The 23,308-nt window shown below is 48.3% G+C and overlaps 1 protein-coding gene across 2 annotated transcripts in view; it reads right to left on the reverse strand.

Annotated features, from left to right (window-relative positions):
• VASH2 (vasohibin 2) overlaps positions 1-23,308 on the reverse strand; it is a 36,660-nt gene that overhangs the window by 2,896 nt on the left and 10,456 nt on the right. For both annotated transcript variants that reach the window (XM_032989379.2, XM_042789736.1), the window contains exons 4-6: positions 16,177-16,251; positions 6,709-7,090; positions 4,736-4,851 (exon numbers count right to left, since the gene is read on the reverse strand). In XM_032989379.2, the coding sequence (XP_032845270.2) occupies positions 4,736-4,851; positions 6,709-7,090; positions 16,177-16,251 (573 nt within the window). The remainder of the gene's footprint in view (positions 1-4,735; positions 4,852-6,708; positions 7,091-16,176; positions 16,252-23,308) is intronic.

Below are 23,308 nucleotides of genomic sequence, written 5' to 3' on the forward strand. Positions count from 1 at the left end.
TTCCTTTTGGCAAGGTCTGTGTGAAGGGCTAGAGCTCCCCAAATAGAAAGCACAAGATTGAACTCCCTTCAGTCTCCAGGCATCTTATATTCTGAGAGAGTCCAGCCACGCACTTGAGGAGGCACACATACATGTATGCTGTTAGGTCAGTTACATATATGAACGACCTGAACCAAATGAAACCTTGAGATGGAGCACTCGGTCTCTCCCTGTTTAACAAGCGACGGAAGAGCTCCTGCAACAAGGTTGTCAAACTGAAACAATCCTGGGGATTTATACTCTGTGGAGGTGTCTAGTCTGAGAGCTTATTCCAGGCTCTTAGCTGTTCTCACACTATGTTTGCTTTTCTAAAGAAAGACATTGTTTAAAACACATGTTCCTCCTAGTAGGCTCTATACCACGTCCACCTCAAGGCAAAAACACAGCGACAGCCGGAGTAGTACAATGTGAGGCAGAGTAGCAGCTCCAGTGCTTTCCTACAGCTCCTCGGACCTGGTTTCCAGCCCTTGTGCCCACCCTTTGCTGGCTACGTGGCAGCCGCCCCGCGCCAGTTTGCGCAGGCAAGGCTGGCCCTCGCCGCCCCCTCGCCGCCCCCGCCGCACTGGGCAGCCCGCACGGCCGCGCCGGATCTCTGCTGAGAACTGGCACAGCATTTTGTTATAAACGAGAGCTGGGGACATTGCTAAGGACAACTAATGCTCTTCTGCCTAGTCACACATTGAATCCAACCTGGTTTTTTTGCCACTTATCCAAACACCCCTATTAATAACCCCATTGTCCTCTTTGCAGTACTGCCCTAGAGCCAGCCTCGCATTTGTCTCAGTTTGTAAATACTTCACAGAAGTGAAGGCGTCTTCACTGGTCTCTTATCACTTGCAGGAAGAGATCACACCTGAAGAAATCACTGTAACATAGTTTGGATTTTTCCACTTTACTCCTTTGGAGCAGATGGGATTTGACTAGCCAGAAAACAAGCTGCATCCCTCAGAGCTTGTGTAGGAGTTGGAGACCAGCAAGAGATGCACTGTATGAAATTTCAAGCATCCTTCCTCCCTCCCTCCCTCTAATTTAGGGATCCCTCTTCCTTTCCCACCCTTTTCTCCCTCTCTCCCTTTATTTAAAGCCAGAATATGGTTTTAATCAAAGCACGCCTGGACGGTTCGACCTTCCCTGATTATCCAAGAGAGATGGGGAGTCACAGCACACCCATGGCGACACGCCCATTTCCACTCCATGACAATTCTTTAGCCTGTAGCTACAAACAGACTGTTGTCTCTAAGGTTTTAGGAAAAGGCAAGGTTTTGCTGGAGCAGAAGCACCGCAGCCCCTCTTCTTCTTGGCTGGCAAATGACCTGGAGCCAAACATGCCCTCTGAAGCGAGGGACCTGTGCTGTACTGGCCCATCGGACCGCACCTCCCATCTGAAGCGCCGTGACGATGAGCGGGTGAAGGAGCTGTGCCTAGCTGCTGGGTACACAGTATTCGTGAGTTACCTACATTGGATCTGCCTGATTTTGCATATCCTAATATAATCCTGCCCCCTTGCACATCCTAAAATAACGGACTAAGAGAATTTTCCTTTCAACAGCTAAATTAGGCCAGAAGCACACAAGGTCAGTGGTGTTAAACCTCAATAATGAAATTAAAAGGAAATGGATCTGGTAAACTGACACTTAAGAGCACAGATTGCTTCAGGCTGCTGCACAACACTCCCTTCCAAACTCATATCAATTCTCCCAAAGCCCTCCAGCTCCAAGCACTTCTGTTGAGGATGAAACACTGCATTGCCCGTTCCAGCACGGTGGCTTGCAATTTTCTGCAGCCTCCTCCTATGGGACTTTAGAGGATGGACAAGTAAAGCTTCAGACTTACCAGGAAGATTCACACCACCCTAGATCTTCTTTATTCACCCTGACTGCTGGCCACCCTTAGCAGGATCACACCAGCTGTGGGCTAAGAGCACAGAGACTGTTACATAGCTCAGTTAATGAGACGCAATTTAACTACACACCAGTCTCCCAGACAGGCACATACTGCTTATCACATTGCCACTCATGTCTGGCAGGGTACCCTATCTGCCTTGTAGCTGTATTTCCAGGCTAAGACACTATTGTGGGCTTGCTAGCAGCCACCACTGGCATTTACCTAACAAACTAGTAAAGAATCAGGATGAGAAGTTAAAGGGTTGAGGCTGTAAAATCCAATTCTGCCCTTAAGCACCATTCCTGCCTTTGTCCTTCAGAAACAATACAGCAAATATATTCCAGTTCACAGATTTTTCACCAGGAGATTTCTCCCAGCAGGCCCATATAATTTTATTGTTGACAAAACCCAGGCTGTAATAACAGCTTGTCATCAGCAGGTGAAGCCTCTCAAACGAAATGTGTTATTCAGCCCCTGCCAGCTCACGCTAGAGCAAAATATTTCTCTCCCCCTCCCCTGCAAGATCTAAAAAGCTGTAATTACAGCATGTGAGTAAGAGATCCACAAAGAAACAAAACACAGTGTTGATAAGCATGGCCATTCTTTAGCTAGGATGTCAGCCTAAAGCCTAGCAAGCCTGAAGGTCTTTCCTCTTCTGTGTGTAGCACAAAGGCCTCTCACTGCAACTAGGTTCTCAGAGATCCATCAACATGCAGAAGAAAACACCCCATTTCCTTTCTTGTATTTCTTGCCCCACTTCAACCGCTGTACATGTCACCCTGATGAGGGCATGCCATTCCCCAGTCAGGTCTCAGAGACCTCCCCTTGCAGAAACCAGCACATCTCCACTTTGGAAATGAAAGGGTTTTATCACCAGAAGGGAACTCCCTACGGCAGCAGATTACTTTGCAGCATCACTCCCACTGGGGCAAAAGGCACAGCCAGCCTTCGAGCCACCAGCACCACTGCACAGAAATATCATTTTAACATCAGGAACCCAGCTGTTCTCTCTGGCATCGCTCTTCTAACAGAGAGTAGCCTCTCGATCCTGCTCAAGGGCCCCTGACCTGCCAAAATCTCCTTCACTCCCCTTTTCCTTCCAAACGTACCAGCCAGGTTTGCAAGGTGGCTGTGCAGGACCCGCAGGGCTGTCACGCAACCACAAACCATGAGCTGCAAGAGCTCCCACCCACTCTGAGATGCTGCAACACCCTTTGCCAAAGCAGAGATTAAGGTCTCATACGTGGAGTCTGCTCTCGGTCTCCTGGTGCCCACATCATGCTATAGCTGGGTCCTGGATCTTGCATCATGGTGACCCAGGGTTTACTTTGGAATAATATATGATTCAGTCAATACAGAGCAACACAGCAGAACTACTGAGCAGGTAACAGGTGCTGAAGCCACTGCAAGGCCATCAGTACCTCCCCTGTCTTTCTGTCCTGGGAAAGCGAAGCTGCCAAAGAGGAATCGGCCGCTGCAGAGCAGCCACGTGCCCAGCAGCTCTCTCAGGAAACCAGCCCAGCTGGACAGTCTCCAAACCAAGCAAGACTCACTCCTCTCCAGACATGCGTCATCCATTCCAGCAACTGCAGAAGCACTATCAGAAACCATCCCTCAAAGCAAATCTAGGTGCTGAAGAAGCCTGGAGCAGCTGAACCCATTAGAACTATAATTATCCATGCACTAAACAAGGAGCTCTCAGTGACGAAGCCCGAAGTACAGCATCATAGACTGACTGTGAATTCACATGTAAAAATAAAAGCCTGATGTGAAATCATCTGCTGCTAAAGTATCTTGAAGTTATCTTTAGAAGGTTAGCCTAATGTCTTTGTTAGCTGCTTTAAAATAAATAAATAAGTGCTGAGACAGTAGTCTGGGAGCCTATTTAAAAAGCGATGATCATAAATAAGTGACTAGTCTAGGTTACATATAGGCTTTCACAGTTGTCAGCTTCCTGGCATGAAGTAGTACAGCTAAAACTCAACTCTTCCACATCTAAGGTATGGGATTCTGAATTGCCAGTGGCTGTAAAAGGCCTGTGATCTGGAAGCTCAGTTTTATCCATTTAGAGGTATCACATGCAATTAGTCCATCCTCCCACACACAGTTAAAAAAAACCAAAAAACAATTAGCTACAACACGAGAGAAGTAGTCTGGGTTTTTTAAGCTGATTAAAATCAAAGAATACAATGCAAGTGATGTTTCTGCTTTGGCAAGAAGAGAAAAAAATTTACTTTTTCACCATCCCTCTAAGTCGGACAGCCCTCAGCGAAAAGCGGTCTCATCACAACAGCTCCACACAAAGGCTCATCACAGAGAATGCAGTTTCTGTCTTCGTGACCATGACAGCAGGGCACCCCACCACCAACAGCAGATTAAATCCTCCCATTTTTAATACTGATGCCTGAACACCCTTCAATGTGATCAAACTACTTTCCCTGCTGTACAGGTCCCCTGCACACCAGGCTGGGTTCCCTTCTCCAGAAAGTGAACTGCGTAAAGACTGAAAAAAAACAAAAGACAAAACCCACACTTGCCCTTTCACAGTCATCCAACAGCTCATAGAATTAAAAGAAGCAAAGGCCATCGGGGCCTCCGAGGACGCTGCCCAGAGGGGCCATCGGGCAGCAGTAAGCACAGCAGTGCCAGGACACCAGCAGTACCGGCAGCTTCTGGAGCCTCTCTGGTAACCAAGATACCTGGTGCAGTTTTTCTACATATGGCAATGAACGCATACATGTTTTGTACAGCAAAACAATATGTCATCCCCCTCCATTTCTGACTCGTCAGGGATGGCAGCAGGAATACTCACGATTTGTCTCTTCTGCACACCCGTCTCTGAGGGCTGGCTTGCCTTCGGCGAGGGGACAACGACTTACCCCGTGATCTCTCTTTCATTGGAGAGTGAGCACTTGAGGGTTTCAGAATCTGCAAGAGATGGGGGAGGGAAGGAAAAGGCATTCAATAAAGGCAATGATTCACCAAAAATAAAAAACAAAACTAATAAAGGGCCTCATACAGTAGCGGGGACAGCACACAAAGAGCTGTCAGTCCCTTGGGGCCTATTCAAACCCTGCCCAGGTTGAGAGGAGCCCAAAGCTGTTATCATGTGATAGCTGTTCAGGGGCCCCCAGCAAAAATTGGTGTCACCAATTCAGTTCCCATCTAAACACTGAAAAAAAAAAAAAGGTCTCATTCACAGCTTTCTTCAGAGCTGGCAACAGCAAGGGATAAGAAAAGCAGCTTTGAGCCTCAGCTGAAGGAAACTCATACAGCCAAATCTTCCTCCCCACAGAAGCAATCATTGCTCAGGCTGGCATTTGAACACTGTGACAGTGGGACTTTTCAGTAGGTCTCGAACTTGCCCACGTCCCCCAGGCCCTCCTCAGAAAGCCATCAGTACGACACTCACACTCCAGCCTATTTTTAAGACCTGATCCTCCAAAGTCAGCCCCCTCACAATGGGAGCCCTCTGAATTAAGTGGCTCAAATTCTGCATTAACTCAAGGGAAGAGCCAGAGGCAGGGCCTTTAGCCTTCAAGGGTTCAGGGCTGTGGTCCTGGCTCTGAGGCACTTAGAAGGACTGGACCAAATGTCACAGCTCAGCCCACACACAGAGCTGCTCCCTCTATCAAAAGCAAGTACCAAGTTCAGTAATTCATCCACCCATATGGACTTCTTCAACTAGAGGCTGCTTCAGCTGTTTGCTCTCTAGATGGTATTAAAAGCACATGAATAGAGAAGGGGAAAACCGACTTCCTTACATCTGGAATCAAGCACATGTGCTTAAGGTGACAGTGTGGTACAAGCTGGCCCTCAAAACTCCTTGGCAGGGCAGGAGAGGTGGCAGCAGGACATAGGGGCTACAATGCCTCTGGTGACACTCACTCCAAGGTCAGGGCGAGGGGACAAGTGCTTCAGCCAAAAATGCACACGGCTGCTACGTAGGAGCCATTCCTCAGCAGGGCAGAGGACAGGAACCCAGAATAACTTGGATGCGATGGCGCATGCCTCTCCCCGAGAGCCAGGCCCAATCTTAGCAACACACCTGCTCTGTTCCCGCTGCCAGCGGCAGGCTGGAAAGGCACCAAATCCCCTTCCACCGTGACCACGACCAGCTCCTCCTTGCCCACGCCAGCCCCAGAGGCACGGTCAGGGACACCCCTCATCCCCAAGGGCAGCCAAACCCTCCAGCCCCTTGGCAGCCTGCTCTGTCGCCGTGTCGTTTCCCTCCAGGCTCATCAGCCCGACCAACCAGCAAGGCAGCACCAGCCTGGCAGGGACTCGCTTTCCTCGCCCTTCCCGTGTAACCTACTTTGTGATTTAGCTGAGGGTGGTGGATATAAGGCGGCGCGGGGCAAGCCCACTGGCATGCCCTGCAAGGAGAAGCAACCACTGACATGGCTGTCTCATGGGCCCCCTTGCCACGGTGCAAAGAACAGAGGCCACCCACCCCACCAGCCCCAGCCCTGCTGGTTCCACCCAGCCACCTTCTTCCACAGTCGGTCAGAAAAGCAAACTGGGCAATGGCCCCTTGATGGCCAGGGATGAGTATGGGTTCAAGTGTTTCCCAGGCTGAAGGGGAGATCTTTGAACTTAAAAAAACAGCTATAAGGGCTTGAAAATACACCAAACCCTGTGGGAGAATCATCGAGACGGATGTAAGGACACCCTCAGCCCACCCAATACCACCTTAATCTCAGGCCAGGGTCAGTCTGCTGACATAGAGCAAGACCAATCTCTGCAGGATGGGACAAGGTCCACCACCCAGGCGCGCGGACCTACCTTCATCCTCATATCCCTGGCAAACTTCTCCAGCTCCTTCCTGACTTCTGTGCGCATCATTTTGGATACATTGAGGACCAGCTGTTTCCACTCAATGGGCTGAAAGCTGTGCGGCTCGTGCGGGACATATAATCCAATTTTTACTTTTTTGACTGAATGCAAGTACTTTTTATAGGAGTCTTCAAATTCAAAGATGAGGTCGCTCAGAGTTCGGTAAGTTAGAGGTTTGTCCATCAGATCTGATCGTCTGCTCATGCCCAGCGAGCCGTACCGGCCGTTGCAGTAAATCCCAAGCACCACATGATGAAAATAGTTCCCTGAGAAGTGGGTTTTAAAGCTGATGGGGAATCGTTCCACAGAGGGCTGCCCGTTCGTTAAGTAGCTGGTGTGCACTGTGTCAAGGCAACAATGGCGCTAGGAAGGGAGCACGCACAATTACAACTGGAAGACATCTTTAGTAGGTTTTTTTTTAACTGTCAGGGCAAGTGCTTTCTTGAAAACACAAATTTATTCTCACTGTGCCCCAGAAACAGTCAATGCTGCCAAAGCCCATTTCACTGCTTGGAGAATAAGATGCAATAGTTCAGGCAGGGAAGGGCCTGACTCTTAACCACACTTGGGGAGAAGGAAAAGAAACTCAACAGTGTTCGGGTCAGCATGTCAGAAGAGAGACCACTCTCCCCAGATCTGTGGGAACACCTCCATTTGATACCAACATGGAATTCCCATGCTCCCAAAAGGGAATAGTGTTTCCCTCCACTTCATGCTGGAGCTTGGTACGACTCAGATTACTGATCTTCATTTTCCCACATCTTCAAACAGTACAAAAAATCTGAATTTATTCCTCTCCAGGGTGACAGTCTGCCTTTCCATCTGTAGACTGGCCATCGGCATGGCCACTCCTCATACAAGAGTGCTTTTGCATGTTACTCTTGTAGAGCATTGCTGAGATGAACAAAGTCAAGCTCCCAGGCGGATAATTAATTAAATAAGCAGAGACATGGTCAGGAACAAACACTTTTAAAGAGCAAAACATATTCCCTGAATCACTGACTTGACACTTCAAATGCATCACGTGCAAAGACCAGGGCCAAGCTCCGTAACAGCGTAGTAGGTGATCTCAGAGGGGAACTACGCGCAGGTCCCCGGTCATCTTCTCGGGAGGCTGCTGGCCTGTGCCAAGAGGAGGAGAGACTAAGATTCCCTCATGCATGCGGGTTTGCGTCAGCACCTACGCGGCACGCCGCTCCCTGCTGCTAATCCCCGGGCAGCTGAAACCCACCCTGGCTCCACGTGCTGACACCCGGCCCCTGGGACAGCAGGCGCCCTTCCCCACTGCAGCCGAGACCCCCACCCACGCCTGGGGAATGGAGGAGGGATGACCAGAAAAGGCTGGCGCAGTAAGACGCTCCAGCCTGGGGTTACTCCAGCCAGAGACGCCTGCTGTAACCCTGGAGCCATCCTCGGAGGCAGACATGGCCGAGGCAGTCGGGCAGGGCGGTTCTGCTGTGAAGCGCGCTGGCCAAAGGGGCAGCACTGCCGGGATAGCGCCGGGGCAGCCTGAAGAACGGAGGAGTGGGATCGGCAAGAACTGGCTCAGACCAGGGTCCTGCTCTGGGAATCTCCAGCATGCCCTCCTTCCCCGTACCCCATGCCCAAACAGGAGGTCTTTGACTGCAGCGAAAGAAGAGCCACTGCATAGCTGAGATGCCCTGGAGTAGTATAGTGCAGGCGGCCTTCCTCCCCTGTCTGCACAGCACGGCTGCCCAACAGCTGCTGGAAAACTGAGACCACAAAAAGCCTTTGAACCAATACTGAGAAACACAATTAGGGCTCAGTTCTGGTTCTGCCCAGCCTGACACCCCACCTCACCACCAGTGCGACTATCCGGGATGCTGACCCCCACCCCACATTTCACCTCTCATCCCTACAGGGATGCAGGAAAAGCACCCAGCGGCTCTCATCTCTCTCTAAAGCATTTTCTCAAGGGGGTATTTCACCCACCTGATGCTTGTTGAATTCCACATATTCAATCTTTTGCCCTCCAGGCGAACACAGAAATCAACTAGTAAGAGATCCAGGAACTGCCCAGAATCTGAGGTCAAGAGCAAGCAGTTAAACCTCTGTACAAATAAAAAGCAAGAAAAACACACTGGCAAAGATCTTTCAGAACAGCCACAGGGAAGCTTTTTGGTTCAATGTCAAACGTATTTAACTGCGTTCAGTGCTAGGTGTCATCAGCTTTAGCAGTCTGAAGAAAACATATTAGAAGGTATAGGAACAGACAACACCATGAGCCCAGCTCCTGGAGCACCTCAGGATCGGTACAGCAGCAAGTCTGGACGAGCGTGCGAAGCAGAGTGCAGATCTGCCTCCTGCACACATGACCCCTCGCCCGGCCACGGCTCGTGCACCCACCTCTGCCCCACCTACACCGAACACAAACAACCTGCAGCAACTGGCAAAGCTCACCCCGATGCCAGCTACACCGACACGGAACAGAAAAGAGCTCTATTGCCTTCCCTGGTCTCGCTGGATCGCTGTTGCATTAGGACTAGCTCCTCCAAGAAACACCCCACACCATCAGTAGAATTAAAGGTTATAAATACACTGCAAGGTCAGAATGGGGCCCAGCGATGTTATATCAACTGGCAGACTCAGCCCACAGTCACCTCATTTAAAAGGTCACCTTGCTCCACGCCTTAAAAGGAGCATCCTGTGTACATCAAAGTTATGCTACAATAATTTGTGTCCTACAGACAGATTCTTGCAGAAGCCCATTGTATTTATCATTCTGTGTAACTGAAAAAGCAGTATCTTTTATTAACACCTATGAAGCTTTCAAACATTGCCACTATTTTTCCCCCTCATTATGAAAGGGTTTTCTCTCTGCTCCCCCAGTGCCTTTCTATTAAGTCCACACAAAGCTTTGGTGGCCACCTGCCACACATACACACTTCTGCCACGAGGTCTCAGAGAAGTTGCAATTTAATCTCATTAAATACTAGGTAGGAGTAAAAGGATCTTTTGAGGATGGAAATTACCCACCATCAAATAACCCAGCAACAACCGCTGCGGAAATTAACCTTTAGGTACAGGTTGCTTCTGCTGAGTGCCTAGTTAATGAGAGTCCCCACCCGAGATGAAATATACAGCAAATGGGCTGGAAAAGCGCGTCAGATCTTCCCCTCCATCCATGCATCATTATTATTTCTTTTCCTTTCTGCTCTGCCCAAGGAGAGCTGTATTGTGGCAAACAAAAGGCAACGACACAGCAATGCCGCAGCTGTAATCACACTTTTGAGCTGGGACTGCAACTGCAGGACGGAGAGTAAGGGAGCAAATTATGTGCCACAATAGAGAAGCAGCGCAGAGCAGGAGAGGGCAGAAGCAGCTGTGACGAAAGCTCGGCGGCCCCCCGATCCCAGGTCTTCATGTAAATCAAAGCAGCAGAAAAACAGCTCTTAGGGCTGCTGATCTCCTTGGAGATCACACAAGAGGGACACTAATCTTCTGGCTGGCCAGCTCCTGCCCCAATACCCCTCCCTCCTCCCCCACACCCAGAAAAGGCACAAGGCCAACACCTGGAGCTCTGCCAGGGTCCCACGGGAATAAGTTGATACAGCATGTCCCCATCCCTCAGAGATTCCCAAACACTGCCCAGCCTGACTCTCAGCTCTTCCACGGCCTCATACTAGTCCTTCAACCTCAATTTCTTCCACCCCACAGAGACACTAATGCCTGCCGGCCAGGGCTGCATGTATCAGGCAACCGATGAATTCTCCTCTCTACCCCCAGGAGGCTGATTTTGAAAGAGACAAATTTGGGTCAAAGTGTGTGTGAAGAATTGGGCCCAAAGCATACAACATGCAGAAAGGGCCAGATTCTCCAAGTCAGCATGCAACTCCTATGGATCTGCAAGTCGACACAAGCACACCGTCCTCTGAGCCACAGGTTGGTGTGCTGCCCACAGTCCCATTGCTTTCACCACCCAAGCACATGCACAACCCAGCTTGGACACTTGAGAGACAGTCAGTTCCCAGACTCAAATACAAGCAAGACCTGAGACACAAAACCTGCCCTCTGGCCACCACCTGTATGTTCTTGAGCAGTGAGGCAAATGAGGAGTAGCAACCTTGGTCAGTTCAAATGACAAGGGAAGAATTAGTTGAGATGTTACCTGAGCCAAACTCTTAGTTTTAAAACTCTGGAGCAGAAAACAACTGGATGGGTTTTCTTTAAGTCCGCGTACTCACACAATGACTCAACCAATTCCCTTATGTGGTTTGGGGCTTAATTTGTTGGGTTTTGTTTGTTTTTTGTTTTGTTTTGTTTGGGGGTTTTTTTTGTGGTTTTTGTTGTTGTTGGGTTTTTTCTCCACCTTTTGGTGAGCTCTAGTATCAAAAAGCTCTCACAAAAGTCCCAGCATCTCCCCCTCCAGTACAGACCCTTCCCTACACTGGTGCCCCCACTGCAGAGCACAGAGCAGTTCCCAGCCAGAAGTGCGACGAAGCCCTTTACCTTGTTTATTTGCCAGCAGCAACTTCTAGAAAAAAATGTTCTTTCTTGACTTTTTTTCTTCCTTAGAAATAAATAATCAGAGCAAGATCTTTCCATGTGCCAGTACTATGGCCCCAGACTTTGAACATTTCTGAAAATAAGTCTTAGCAGCTGACAGCACCCACCAGACAGCAGCTAGCTGCCCATGGCTAGGTGAGCTTGAGCTACTTGCTACCAGCAATTTTCCTATCGCTGCTAGGAACCACAGCCAGCTGTGTGGGAGGTGAGGGGACCCACTGTGAGGACCTCAGCCCACCTGCGCCTAAACCAGCTTCGGTAGCAGTTTAGCTTGGGGAAAAAAACCTGGTGCCTTTGCCAAGCTGACAGGCAGCAACCGTGCAAGGGGTGGACTAGTGGGAGGCGAGGAGACGACCACCATCTCCGCACCGTGCCCCCCCCCCCGCAGCACCAACAGCGACCCCGGCCCACAGACACCCCCAGGGGCAGGGGACATGGGGAGACCCTCCTCCTTAGAGCCCTGAAGGAAAAAAGCCCAAATGTAAGACAGCACACCAAAGCCCTGTGGGGAGCATGCAGCACCTGAAACCAACCACGACATGCTGAGGTTTCTGACAGAAGTGTCAGGATCAATTGTTTGACCAGAGCAGCCCACCAATGCTGATGCCCAAGCAGGTTTAAGCACCCAGCTGTCCCGGTGCCCAGACTCCCAAGTGCTTCTGCTCCAGCTGCAGGAAGACCCAGCATCACGCCTGACATCTTCTGGTGTCTCTGCTGCAAGTCCCACTCTGCCTTGCAAACCCCAGACAAAAAAGGGACAGCCAGGTGAGCCCAATATTGAGCAAACAAGCGCTCATTGCACTGCTTGTGCTAATCAATTCGTTCTTTTACCAGTTTGAAATTCTCCCTTATTTAACTCAGACAAGGTGACATTGCAGTGATTCATGTCTTAGAGCCCAGCAAGGGCGTTTTTTTTGCTGAAGTCTAGTTGAAATGAGCACAGAAAACCATGGGGTGTCTGGTCCCCTCCTCTCCTACTGCTCCCAAGGGCTGGGGAAGTGTGAGCAGGCGCTGGAGCCACCGCAGCAGGCTGTGCCACAGGGCACGAGCAAGCTGGAGGGGATGAGAGCAGGCTGAGAGGAGTGAAGAGGCAGTTTTATTTACACTATCAATGTTGAAGCCGCTAGTGAGGAGGTGGAGCAGGAGGAAAATAAACCTCACACTTCAATACTGTTAGATAAGGCTTCAGTTTTTCCAAGCAATCAAGCAACTGCTTGCAATGTCAGAGGGCCTCTGACCACCAGCAGTAAACACTCAAAGTTTCCAACCACGGCCTGCAGTCAGACAGCATTTCCCACAGGCTCCAACAGTGCTGAGATCCTGGGTTTGGGATTGCTTACTGTGAAGCAGAGTGCTACCAAGCCCACATCTGGATGTCATCTACACAGAGAGCCCAGGTTTCCCTGGGGAGCTCCAGTTCCCATAAAGGAAATGCTCAAGTAGCTGGCTCAGCCTCTGAAAGTGAGACTGCCAGGCCAGCATCCCTCGTTTTGAGGCGCCTGTCCCCCAGTGCCTGGCTGCAGTCTGAGGTGACTAGCTTAAGATTAGACCATGATGATGGAAGCAATTAAAAACTCTCTCCCAGATCTTCCCAGCTAACAGAAGGGCTGTAGATATTCAGCAGGACCCTCCTTGCCCATATTTCAGTTAGCGAGTGGGTCAAGCTGTGGACAAGCACACAGAAGGCAGAGGGGCACTGCAGGGACATCAATATCCTGCAATGACTGCAAGAAACTCTTCCTTACTGAAAACACTCGCTCCCAACCCAGAGATGTACCTGCCATGCAGGAAGAGCAAGATGGGCCCAAGTCTCCAGTGGTGATAAACAACGTCCACTGATTAAATGCACAGAAGGTATAGTGCAGAAGCTTTTAAATAATTTCTCCCTCCTGAGGCACTTCTGCTCTCCTCTTCCTCATCTAATCATATTATCAGATGGGGGGGTCTAATATACTGCATGGGTCTGACCATTACCTCGCACAATCTGGGGGAGGCACACTGAAGGCAACGGGAGTGAGTTATGATCACCCAACACTGATACTCTCTGCAAGACTCCCTGAGGATGGATGCACCATGCTGCTTCCCTCTCCCCCTCTGATATTTTGCTCTCTCCATTTTAATAAAGTGAACACAGCATGGATAAAATCCCCTTGGCACTTCTTGGTTTACTATTCTTGAGCACAAGTGGTTTGGATCCCCCCTCAGAAAGAATGGGCCAAACACACCATTACTCAGCTGGTTAACAACTGAGCTGAGAAATGCCCTGGGGAAGACAGCAGGAGGAATGTCTCTAGTTAGGCACTGATGAGCAGACCATGTAAGCAGAGATACACGAAGCCAGTTCGGACAGTTACACAGAGAAGAGCCGTGCAGACTGCTGCAAAACAAGATTGGAAGATCTATATGAGCTTTCAGTCGTCTCACAGCCGCTGCTCCCTTGGGGCGTGCAGACAGGGTAGCTCAGTATTTTAACTCACTGCCCTATAAAAACGCTTCAAGATCTAGTGCGAAGGCAATTATGTAAAAGTTAATTCTGCACCAAGAGGGATTACAGAAGTATTTTATAAGAAGTCACATAGTAAAAGGCAATTGCACAAGCCAGCAAGAAGCTCAATTAAAATGACATCTTGCTAAGCTGCTCTCTGCGAGTCAGCCTTTGAATGAAGGCTCACACCAAGGGTCCACTGTAGTGGGCTGTGCTCTTCTCGGTATCCAAGCAACATGGCAAAGCCTGCCAGCACACAAACTACAAGCAATACTTTATTTCCAGAGACAGAAAAGGGAACCAGAGGTTAACACACACACACAGGGATGCTCAGCTCAGGCACACGTGAAGACATTGGTTTGACACTCAGGAGAGGGCAAGAGCATCTCTTATCTTGGAAAGCAAGTTGCAGCTGCTGGCCTCACATGTCCTCATCCAGAGGGCAACGCTGAAGATCAGAATCTCCTGCCTGAGAAAAATCAGCACACTTCCCCACGTGCTGTTATTGAGATGCCTCCCAAAAACCCACACGGTGCATAGGCAGCATGGCACCATGAGGTTCTGCACAGGCACAGGCCTTGTGCCAGCATGTTCAGGTGGCCCATCCACTCACCACTGCTACATTCTTTGTGTACCCACACCACAAGCAGAATACTGAGATGTTATATTGCATGGACTTTTTAAACTCTAATGCATCTGTTACTATACCACCACCCCAGTAGACAGTCCCTGTTCTCACACAGGAGACTTCCAAGACAGCAAGTAGAAGTCATAGGAAGACAGGTCTGGTCCCATACCCTCCCCTGCCAAAGGCTTCTCAATTAAAAAGAAAAAAAAAAGTTTTCCATAAACTTTATTTTTAAAATAGCATCTGGAGACAGAAAGATTCATCCAAATTTTAGGAGTCCAAAGAAACAACAGATGACACCAAATAGTATAAACCATAGTTTTCAACTATTTTGCTTCCCTCACCACAAATAAAAACAAAAAAAAAAAATCAAAATGATCAAAAGTCAGGTCTGAAGCAAGCAGAAAAAAACCTCTTTCCAAATGAAAATGAAATGGTCCAAACTTTTAGGTCAGCAAGAACACTTATAGGTTATCATGGTCATCTGTACTCCACTAATCACCCTCTGCTCACGTGGCATGTGGAACAGTGAATTCAGTGCTAGAAATATAGCACCAGAAGTTACACTGACACTTCCCAGTACTGCAGAGCAGCATCAACTCCACTTGGGGATTATTTCCCCCGTCCCTTTGCTCCCCAAATGTTCAGGACACAAGGGCAAGCACAACAGCTCCACTGACATCACTTCCGTTTCTTGGAGGGCATCAGTTTGAATCTCTTGCTGACATCAAGCCCCCAGGACCCCCACCCCTCCAGCTGCAAGCAGACCCTGCTCCCATTTGCCGGGGAAGCCCCGTTGGCCAGAGCCACCGTTCAGACGGGGGCTGAAGCCCGTCCCAAGCCCAGCGGGGACCGCAGCCAGCACCGAGTCTCGCACACCAGACACTTCCTCAGCCCACACCCCCTTCCCACGCCACAGCAGCCACCTCTTCTCATAAGCCATCACCGGGCACTGCCTGCCAGGCTCTGCCGGCACCTTAGCCCACGAGAGGGGGCAGCAGCAGCCTGCAAAACGCTGCAGAAAGATGCTAGAGGCTGGTTTGCTTCGGGATTTATTTTGGGTCGAGTTATTGTTTTGTTTTAAATCAAACTTGCTCAGTTGTGGCAAGATGTATCCAGCATACAGTTATTTCTGTAACCCTGCCTTGCCGTCCTCTAGTGTTTTAGGATGATACGGGTTGATTTATCAGTGAAAGCACAAGAGGGTCAAGAAGTGAGTCAGTCTCTAAATGAAAATATTCTTGGGGTTTTTTCTGAGACTGAATAAGAAGCAAGCATTATGTTAAGGTAAAGCTTAAATGTTTAACTATAATACACATATGTTTCTGCATAAAGCACAGCTGTGGGCTGACACACAAAAACTAACATGACTTTGCTACGTAAACATTAGACAAACATAGAACAAAACCTGTGTTCCTCATCTGTTACGAAGCTCTGACAATAACTGTCAGAGAAATACTAACAAAGAAAACAGGGACTGTGTAGACAGGAACTTATTTGGGCACTTCGGGTCAGATCCTGACATTATGCAGATTACCGGGGCAGCAGGCAAAGCCGCCACGGCCAGAGCATGACACTTGTGAACTGGGCACACAGCATCCAAACTCCTAGTGACAAGCCTCAGCAATTTGACAGCTTGTTTGTAGATCAATACCCTGGCAGTTCCCTGAGCTGCTGACACTCACCTTTGGCTGCAACCAACTCAAACACCATCTGCGAAGGGCAATATATTAAACAGAGTCACAGTGGAAAAAGTCACAGGCATGTGAAAGGATACATTCCCAGGATAACTGCTTCAAGGCATTTGATAGGCAAGGACTCCCTGGTCATTTCTTTTGCCGTCTCCATTAACCTGGGACAGAAACAAAAAAGTTTTCAGTTCTTTCAGTTGGAGCAGTTGACAGGAAACAAAGGGTGCTCTCACACACCGAGAGCCAGGCGCCTCCCGTTCCTATCTCAACAAGCACTGGTGAACTTGATTCTCCCCTTCAGCAACTTGCCAGAGCCCTGTGTTGACTGGAGTGGAGGGGAAAACAAAACAAAACAAAAAAGACATCCCAGTGCCTTCCAGCCTCTGAAGATATGTTGGAGGAATGCAGTCCTCTGCCTCTACCAGCAATTCCATGAGCATCACTTCACATTGTAACACAAAGCCCTGCTGAGCTACAAAAGCTGACAATCATGCAAGCTCCCAAAACAGGACCAAGTTTAGCTTACTTTTAAAATAACCCCAGCTCTCCTCTGGAAAAAACATCAGAGAGAGGATGGTTACATGATGGCTCCCAGAAAGCTACAAATGACTCTGTGAGCCTATAACTGTAGGTGTAGGCAAGAATTTAATGCCTTTTTACCAAAGCCTACTCTGCAGAAAGCTCTACTAACACAGACACTTCGCACCACTGCAAGCTGAACCATCATCTTGCTGCTGCTCCCCACCTCCTGTGGACTGGGAAAGTGGTAAGAAACATGGGATTTCCTGCAGGAGTGCAGGAAACTGCATGACCAGGATCTTGCAAATTCACAAAGTTTAGTTACAGTCTGGACTCTATCTCTGGAGTGGAATTATGTGACAGGGACAACACTGACAAGAAACAAGCAACCTAATCTTAGCTCAGCAGAGAAAGCCGTCATGCCAGACTGACAATGCACCATCAACCAACTAGGTATCCTGTTCCCTTCCACGGGCAGATCCTGAAATCCTGGAGAGTTAAAAAAAATAAATATACTGGAAGGAGATTAAAAAACAGCCAAGAGTCATATTCAATCACACACGCACACAAAAAAAAAAAGCTAAGAGCCAAACCAAACGATAACTTCTATTTTGAAGTCTTCTCTATCCATATCCTTTCCTTTAGAAGAGCTTTGTAAACAGGTCCCTACTCTAAGGAAACATGACATTAAGTGATTATAATATTTGTATTAGAGATGATGAAAATATGCATATTAAACCATTGGGCTGTCTTTCTCACTTTCTAATTCACCCACCTCATGCATTTTAAACCTTGTATTGAGTGCAGACGGCAATACAGCTTCCACCACTATTACAGCCTGTCACAGCCACTCTGTGTCCCATTTATCCAACTCAGAAATTATCTTTTCATTTGTAAACAACCACCCTTTACACTCTGCCTGCAGTACAGAAGACAAATTAGAGTTAGCCTGCCTCCTGCACGCTCACAATCAGTCACAGAAAGCCCACTGCTGGAAGCACAGGGCAGCTCCGGCGAGGGCACACAATGGGGCCCCTTCATCCCCCACAGTGGCTCCTACGTGCCGGCTGCAGCAGTAGCTGCTGCAGAGCCCCATCTCCGTCCAGAGAAGTATTACACGGGGACGATGCATGGGAGGTCTGCATGAACAAGATGGGCCGTTGAATTTCCTTTCTCCTAACTCCAGGGGAGTTAAAAAAAGTCACAGCTGATTATGAATGTGCATCAGAAGCAAGAAAAAGCTCAAGTTATAAAGCTATTTAGCTTCAAGCCATTTAGCGTGGTGTATGCCTGGTTAACATGGTCCAAGGGACAGGGCCAGCGTCTCCTCCTCAGGTCTACACCTACACTGACCCTGCTGCCAGCAGGCAAACACATAACTGAGCTGGGCCTGCCACGGCACCACATGCAGCATCAGGTCTCCTAACACCTGCTTTTATAAGCTCACCACTGTCATGATTTCAAGGTGTTGTCAGCATGGAGATAACATTAATGGCTCCACAGCCAGCGAGGGACTCTTCAAAGCCTAAATGAGCAGTCAAATTATTACCAACTTATCTGTCACAGCAACACTCACACTATTTAAATACTAAGTTGTATTTAGCATGTGCTCTGTTTGCAAGCCACATGCATGTTGGTTCTGAAGCACAGCTCTCCAGGACATGATTTGGTTATTGAGGAAAGGCATTTTGCTTAAAAACATGGTGCCTGCTGGTGCACGGAGCACTGCAGCTGTCCCTTCTGAGGCAAGCGGCAGCCCTCCCTTCCCTTCACACAGCATCATTGGATAGCTGGGCTCGGAAGGGACCCTGGGAAGCTCTCCTGTCCCACCTCCTGCCCAAAGCACCCGGGTCCAGGAGCTGCAGCAGGTGCTCAGTGGCCACCCAGGACCTGGCAGCTCAGAGCCAGCCAGAGCCTCCAGACCGTGACCGCGATGAGGATCCATGCAAGGGGAGCGTGGGTCAGGAGGCATCATCAGTGATAAGCAAACAGGCGTCCATCTGCACCTACGTGCCCTCACACACATCCATCCCAGAGTCCTGGGGAATACTCTGCAAACAGTTTGCTTTTCCTCTGTCTATAGCACAGACCACAGAGTTTATGTGGATGACCCAGTTCCATTGCCACTGAGAGTTTTTATTACGCTTTTAGCAAGTTTGAGGCAAAGCATGGCCTTAAGCCCTGTGTTTGTGTTGGAAGCGGAGCCTTTGGAGAATGCCCAAGCCATCACTCTGTCCCAGGTAGCATAAGCCAAACCTAAATCACTCCTTACTGACAATTTTCCAGCCTACTTTTAACTGGTTTCTCAAAGGCTTGGGAATCCACCAGTTAATCTATCCTATACTTAACCTTGCATCTAAGAAGGTCACCTAATGTTTAAACTAAATCTCTCCTTTTTTGCAATTTAAATCAGAAGCTGGTTTTGCTATCCACAGCAGGCATGGAGACCATTTATTATCTCTGCTCTTGCAAGCGACATTTGTATACGCAACTGGCTGTAATCTACCCTCTCCACTGTAAACATGAGGAAACAGACACAGATTTATTTTCCTTAATTTTTTTTTTTTAAATCCCTCCCTCTCTCACCCCAAAGCTTCCCCCTTCAGTCATGTCTTCTAAACCTTGAGCAATGTTTGTTGGTTTCCTTTGTATTCTCTTCAGCTGACTCATATCTCACAGTCCTTCAGCTACACCCATCACACCACAACACAAGCAGACCAATTTCCTTCTGAATACAACTTTCAGTATATTTTTGCAGCCAACCCAGTGCGCTGTTGACTTTTTCTCTGTTTATCCACACCAAATGTTTGGGGTTTTTTTTTTGGTTGGTTTTGTTTCAGTTTTTTTTCGTAGATCAGCTCCTTCACAAAACTAGCCTTTTGTTCTTCACTGTGTATTCCCACAGCTGGCTATTCCCAAAACCCTCCTCTGCATTTGCCCTTAGTAAATTACCTCCTGTTTGTTCCATCCCAGCTCTGTCTTACCCTTCAAGATAACTCTGAATCCCAATTCCACCTTGCAAAGCCTTGTCACCTTGTCCAGCTTGGACTTCAGAGCACATCTATGAGCAAACCCTTAGTCTTATCCATACCATTAATGAAAAAACATTGACCTGGGACAGGGATTGCACACCTCAACTGACAGACTCTGCTAGGCAAGAGCAAGCTATTGGTTAAATATCACTTTCTCAGCACTGCTTTTCACCAGATTAAATCCTTATGTTAAATAGTTTTATTTAGACTCTAGGTTCCTGCCTTATCTGGAAGCTGCCAAAAGACATATTAAAGCAAAGAATTATCACCTACACAAATTCTCCCTGATTGACAAAAGCTCTTATACTCTCATAGAAGGAAAAATTATCATAAATATACTGTGAAAAACTAAATTCACATTGCCTGTCACTTACCCTGAAACGGCAGGTAAACTCAAAAAGCTCCTAGGCTTATCTTTTCCCTTATTTTTCTTAAAGGTTGATATCTTTGCCTTCCCCAGCTTCCAACAAGAGCACCCATTCTGCCCACACTCTCTAACAGAAGTCTTAATGGTTTGGAAGTTGCTTGTCAGTTCTCCAAGGGATCTAGGACAAATGATGGAATATCCAGTTCATTTGAAAATGACACATGGGCAGAAGTGTCCATGAGAGCAGCTTATATGAAAGCAACAAACTATGAACTCGTCTAACCAGGCCCTTCAGCATATAGAGAAATTAAGATTTTTAGTTTGTTGTTTTGTTGTTTTTTGTTGTTGGGTTTTTTTTCCTCCCCTACACTAAAGCTATTAAGTGCTTTCAAGTTAGGCTACGCCTCATCTTTCCTCCACTCAAGCTCCCATTTTGTCTCTCACCATCATTGAATCATAGAATGGTTTGGGTTGAAAGGGACCCAACCCCCCCTGCCCTGGGCAGGGACACCTTCCACCAGACCAGGTTGCTCAAAGCCCCATCCAACCTGGCCTTGAACCCTTCCAGGGAGGGAGCAGCCACACCTGCTCTGGGAAACCTGGGCCAGTGTCTCACCACCCTCACAGGGAAGAATTTCTTCCTTATAGCTAATCTAAATCTCTTTCAGTTTAAAACCGTTACCCCTCATCCTATCACTACAACCCCTGACAAAGAGTCCCTCCCCAGCTTTCCCTGTACCCCCTTTAAGCACTGGGAGGCCGCTATAAGGCCTCCCCGGAGCCTTCTCTCCTCCAGGCTGAACAACCCCAACTCTCTCAGCCTGGCCTCACAAGGGAGGTGCTCCAGCCCCGCTGTCATCTTTGTGGTCTCCTCTGGACCCACTCGAGCAGGTCCATGTACTTCTGATGTTGGGGGCCCCACAGCTGGACACAGCACTGCAGGGGGGTCTCACAAGAGCAGAGTAGAGGGGCAGAATCCCCTCCCTCGACCTGCTGGCCACGCTTCTCTTGATGCAGCCCAGGACAAGGTTGGCTCTCTGGGCTGTGAGCGCACATTGCTGGCTCACAGTCAGTTTTTCATCCACTGATACCCCGAAGTCCTTCTCCAGAAGGTTGCTCTCAATCCATTCATCCCCCAGCCTGTATTTGTGCTTGGGATTGCCCCGACCCCTGTGCAGGACCTTGCACTTGGCCTTGTTGAATTTCACGAGGTTTGCACGGACCCACCTCTCCAGCCTGCCCAGGTCCCTCTGGATGGCATCCCTGCCCTCCAGCGTGTCACCCACCACACAGCTGGGTGTTGTCGACAAACTTGCTGAGGGTGTGCTCAGTCCCACTGTCAGGAAGGCACAAAAGAATTAAAAACCCGCATCAAGCATTTAAACTGTCTGATCAGGGTTTGTTTCTGGGATTTTCTTTAAATCTTTCCACTTGACTGAAAAGATTCCACTCCTATGGCTAGTACAGTACTTTACAATCTCATATCACAGATAGCCAGGAACCCAAAGCCACCCTTCTCCACAGACCCCAGTGATGACAGGTGCAGCCCATCTCTTCCAGTAACTCGAGGGAGACTGCTACAGTCAAAAATAAGCAGCACACTGCTTCCCTCTGCAGCATTTGCACCGCTATCCAAAGTCTGCAGGCAGACCTCTATTCCCAACCACAGAGAACACTTCTGCCTCTAACAAATGTAGCCAACAGGAACAGGCTGCACGCTCCTCTCTCGAGATCTACTCCTTGGCAGATGGTGATATTTCCTTGTTAATTGACTCAAATTTCTTTCAATGTCTTCAGGATGAACTCTCTTGCTTTCTGCAGTAAGAGAGGGCCTGTAGAGGAGTTGATTTTGCCTCTTTAGGATGCTTCCTGTTTAAAATGGCAGTATCTGCAGACATCTTGTGGGAACTACGAATTCCTTTTGCTCCCAGACTTTTCTCTGGGGCAGCTGATTTCACATACCAGTTACCAAAAGCTTCAAACCTTTTAGCATGCCCAGAACTGGAGAATCTCACCAGCTGGCACCCATCACACTGGAGTCACTTCAGAGATGACCATGCTTTGGAGGAGAGGTTGACCATTACCTTCACCAGACTTAAAATTTGCATTAGTGAGATCCTCCATCATGCTTTCCACAAGCTTCTCCCTCCCCAGGCCCCTGTACATGCACAGTTTCCATAAATATCTCTCTCCCAAGTTTTTCTAAGGCTCCTGGCAGTTTCATTCTTCCCAGTGAAGCCAAGAGAGAAGTGAAAGACACCAACAAGAGTAAAAGGAGACAAACCAGCAAAGCAGCTACTGCTCTCATGAATCTTCTCAAAACCAGTTTGTTTCAATGGCAAAAGCACTTCTACCACATGCTGACCGTAGCACCGTATCTGTCACATTCTCCCTTTGTGCAGGAGAGAAGCAGATGTTCAAATGCCTTCTGCAGTCTATTGTCTGGAAATGATATGAGCCCATTCTTCTTTACAGCCCCATCAGGGTTCCTTAATAACGTGGTGTGTTGGAACAGTATTATTTTCCACACCCCCCATCACTGTTATTTGGTTGCATCGTTCCCACATGACTGCTTCTATCACACTCTCTTATTGCAATTGATTACCCATTAAATCTGCAGTCACTGAATGTGTCTCCATCTTCACAGAGCAGCTTCTGAGCTGTAATTTCTCAAAGCCCCCAGAACATACCTTAACATCAGTTCTGCTTCAGTCGTAGGTCCCACTGGTCAGCTGGCAGTTAACTGGAAGGAGCAGCACAATACCACACCTATCTACACCTTCCTCAGATACTCTGTGGAGGGCAAAGATATTTGTTCCTCATTGTGGCTTGTGCCTGCATCACAGAACAGAAGCTTGCAGAGGGCTTACTGCTCCTTGTAAAGATAGTAATAGAAGCTTGTTGGCATTGAATTCACAGTTACAGATATTACTAGATATCCAGAAATACATTTTTTTTCTAAAGCTCTTACATGATCTAAGCTTGGAAGTTCTAAATAATGGCTATTTCAGTTAAAGGTACCATTTTTAATCAGACCAGTTTACCAACAAAAAATGTAAGAAAGGTTTTGCGAGCATAATCCTGTATAGGAAAAGAAAAACCAGCTCTATTGGTGTCTGAAACACTTGTATCACAGGCATACACACGTACCATGGATCAAGAGAGCTGAACTCCACGGGGTGCCCTTTACCTACCTAATACAAAAGGTTACATCACTTATGTGAAGGACACTGTCCCGGGACGGGATACCTGTATACTCTATTTACAAAGCACTCCTATGGTGGACATACCTATACCTGT

Source organism: Tyto alba, unplaced genomic scaffold, assembly GCF_018691265.1.
Source record: "Tyto alba isolate M040663 unplaced genomic scaffold, T.alba_DEE_v4.0 Super-Scaffold_16, whole genome shotgun sequence".
In the NCBI taxonomy this organism is placed as follows: domain Eukaryota; kingdom Metazoa; phylum Chordata; class Aves; order Strigiformes; family Tytonidae; genus Tyto; species Tyto alba.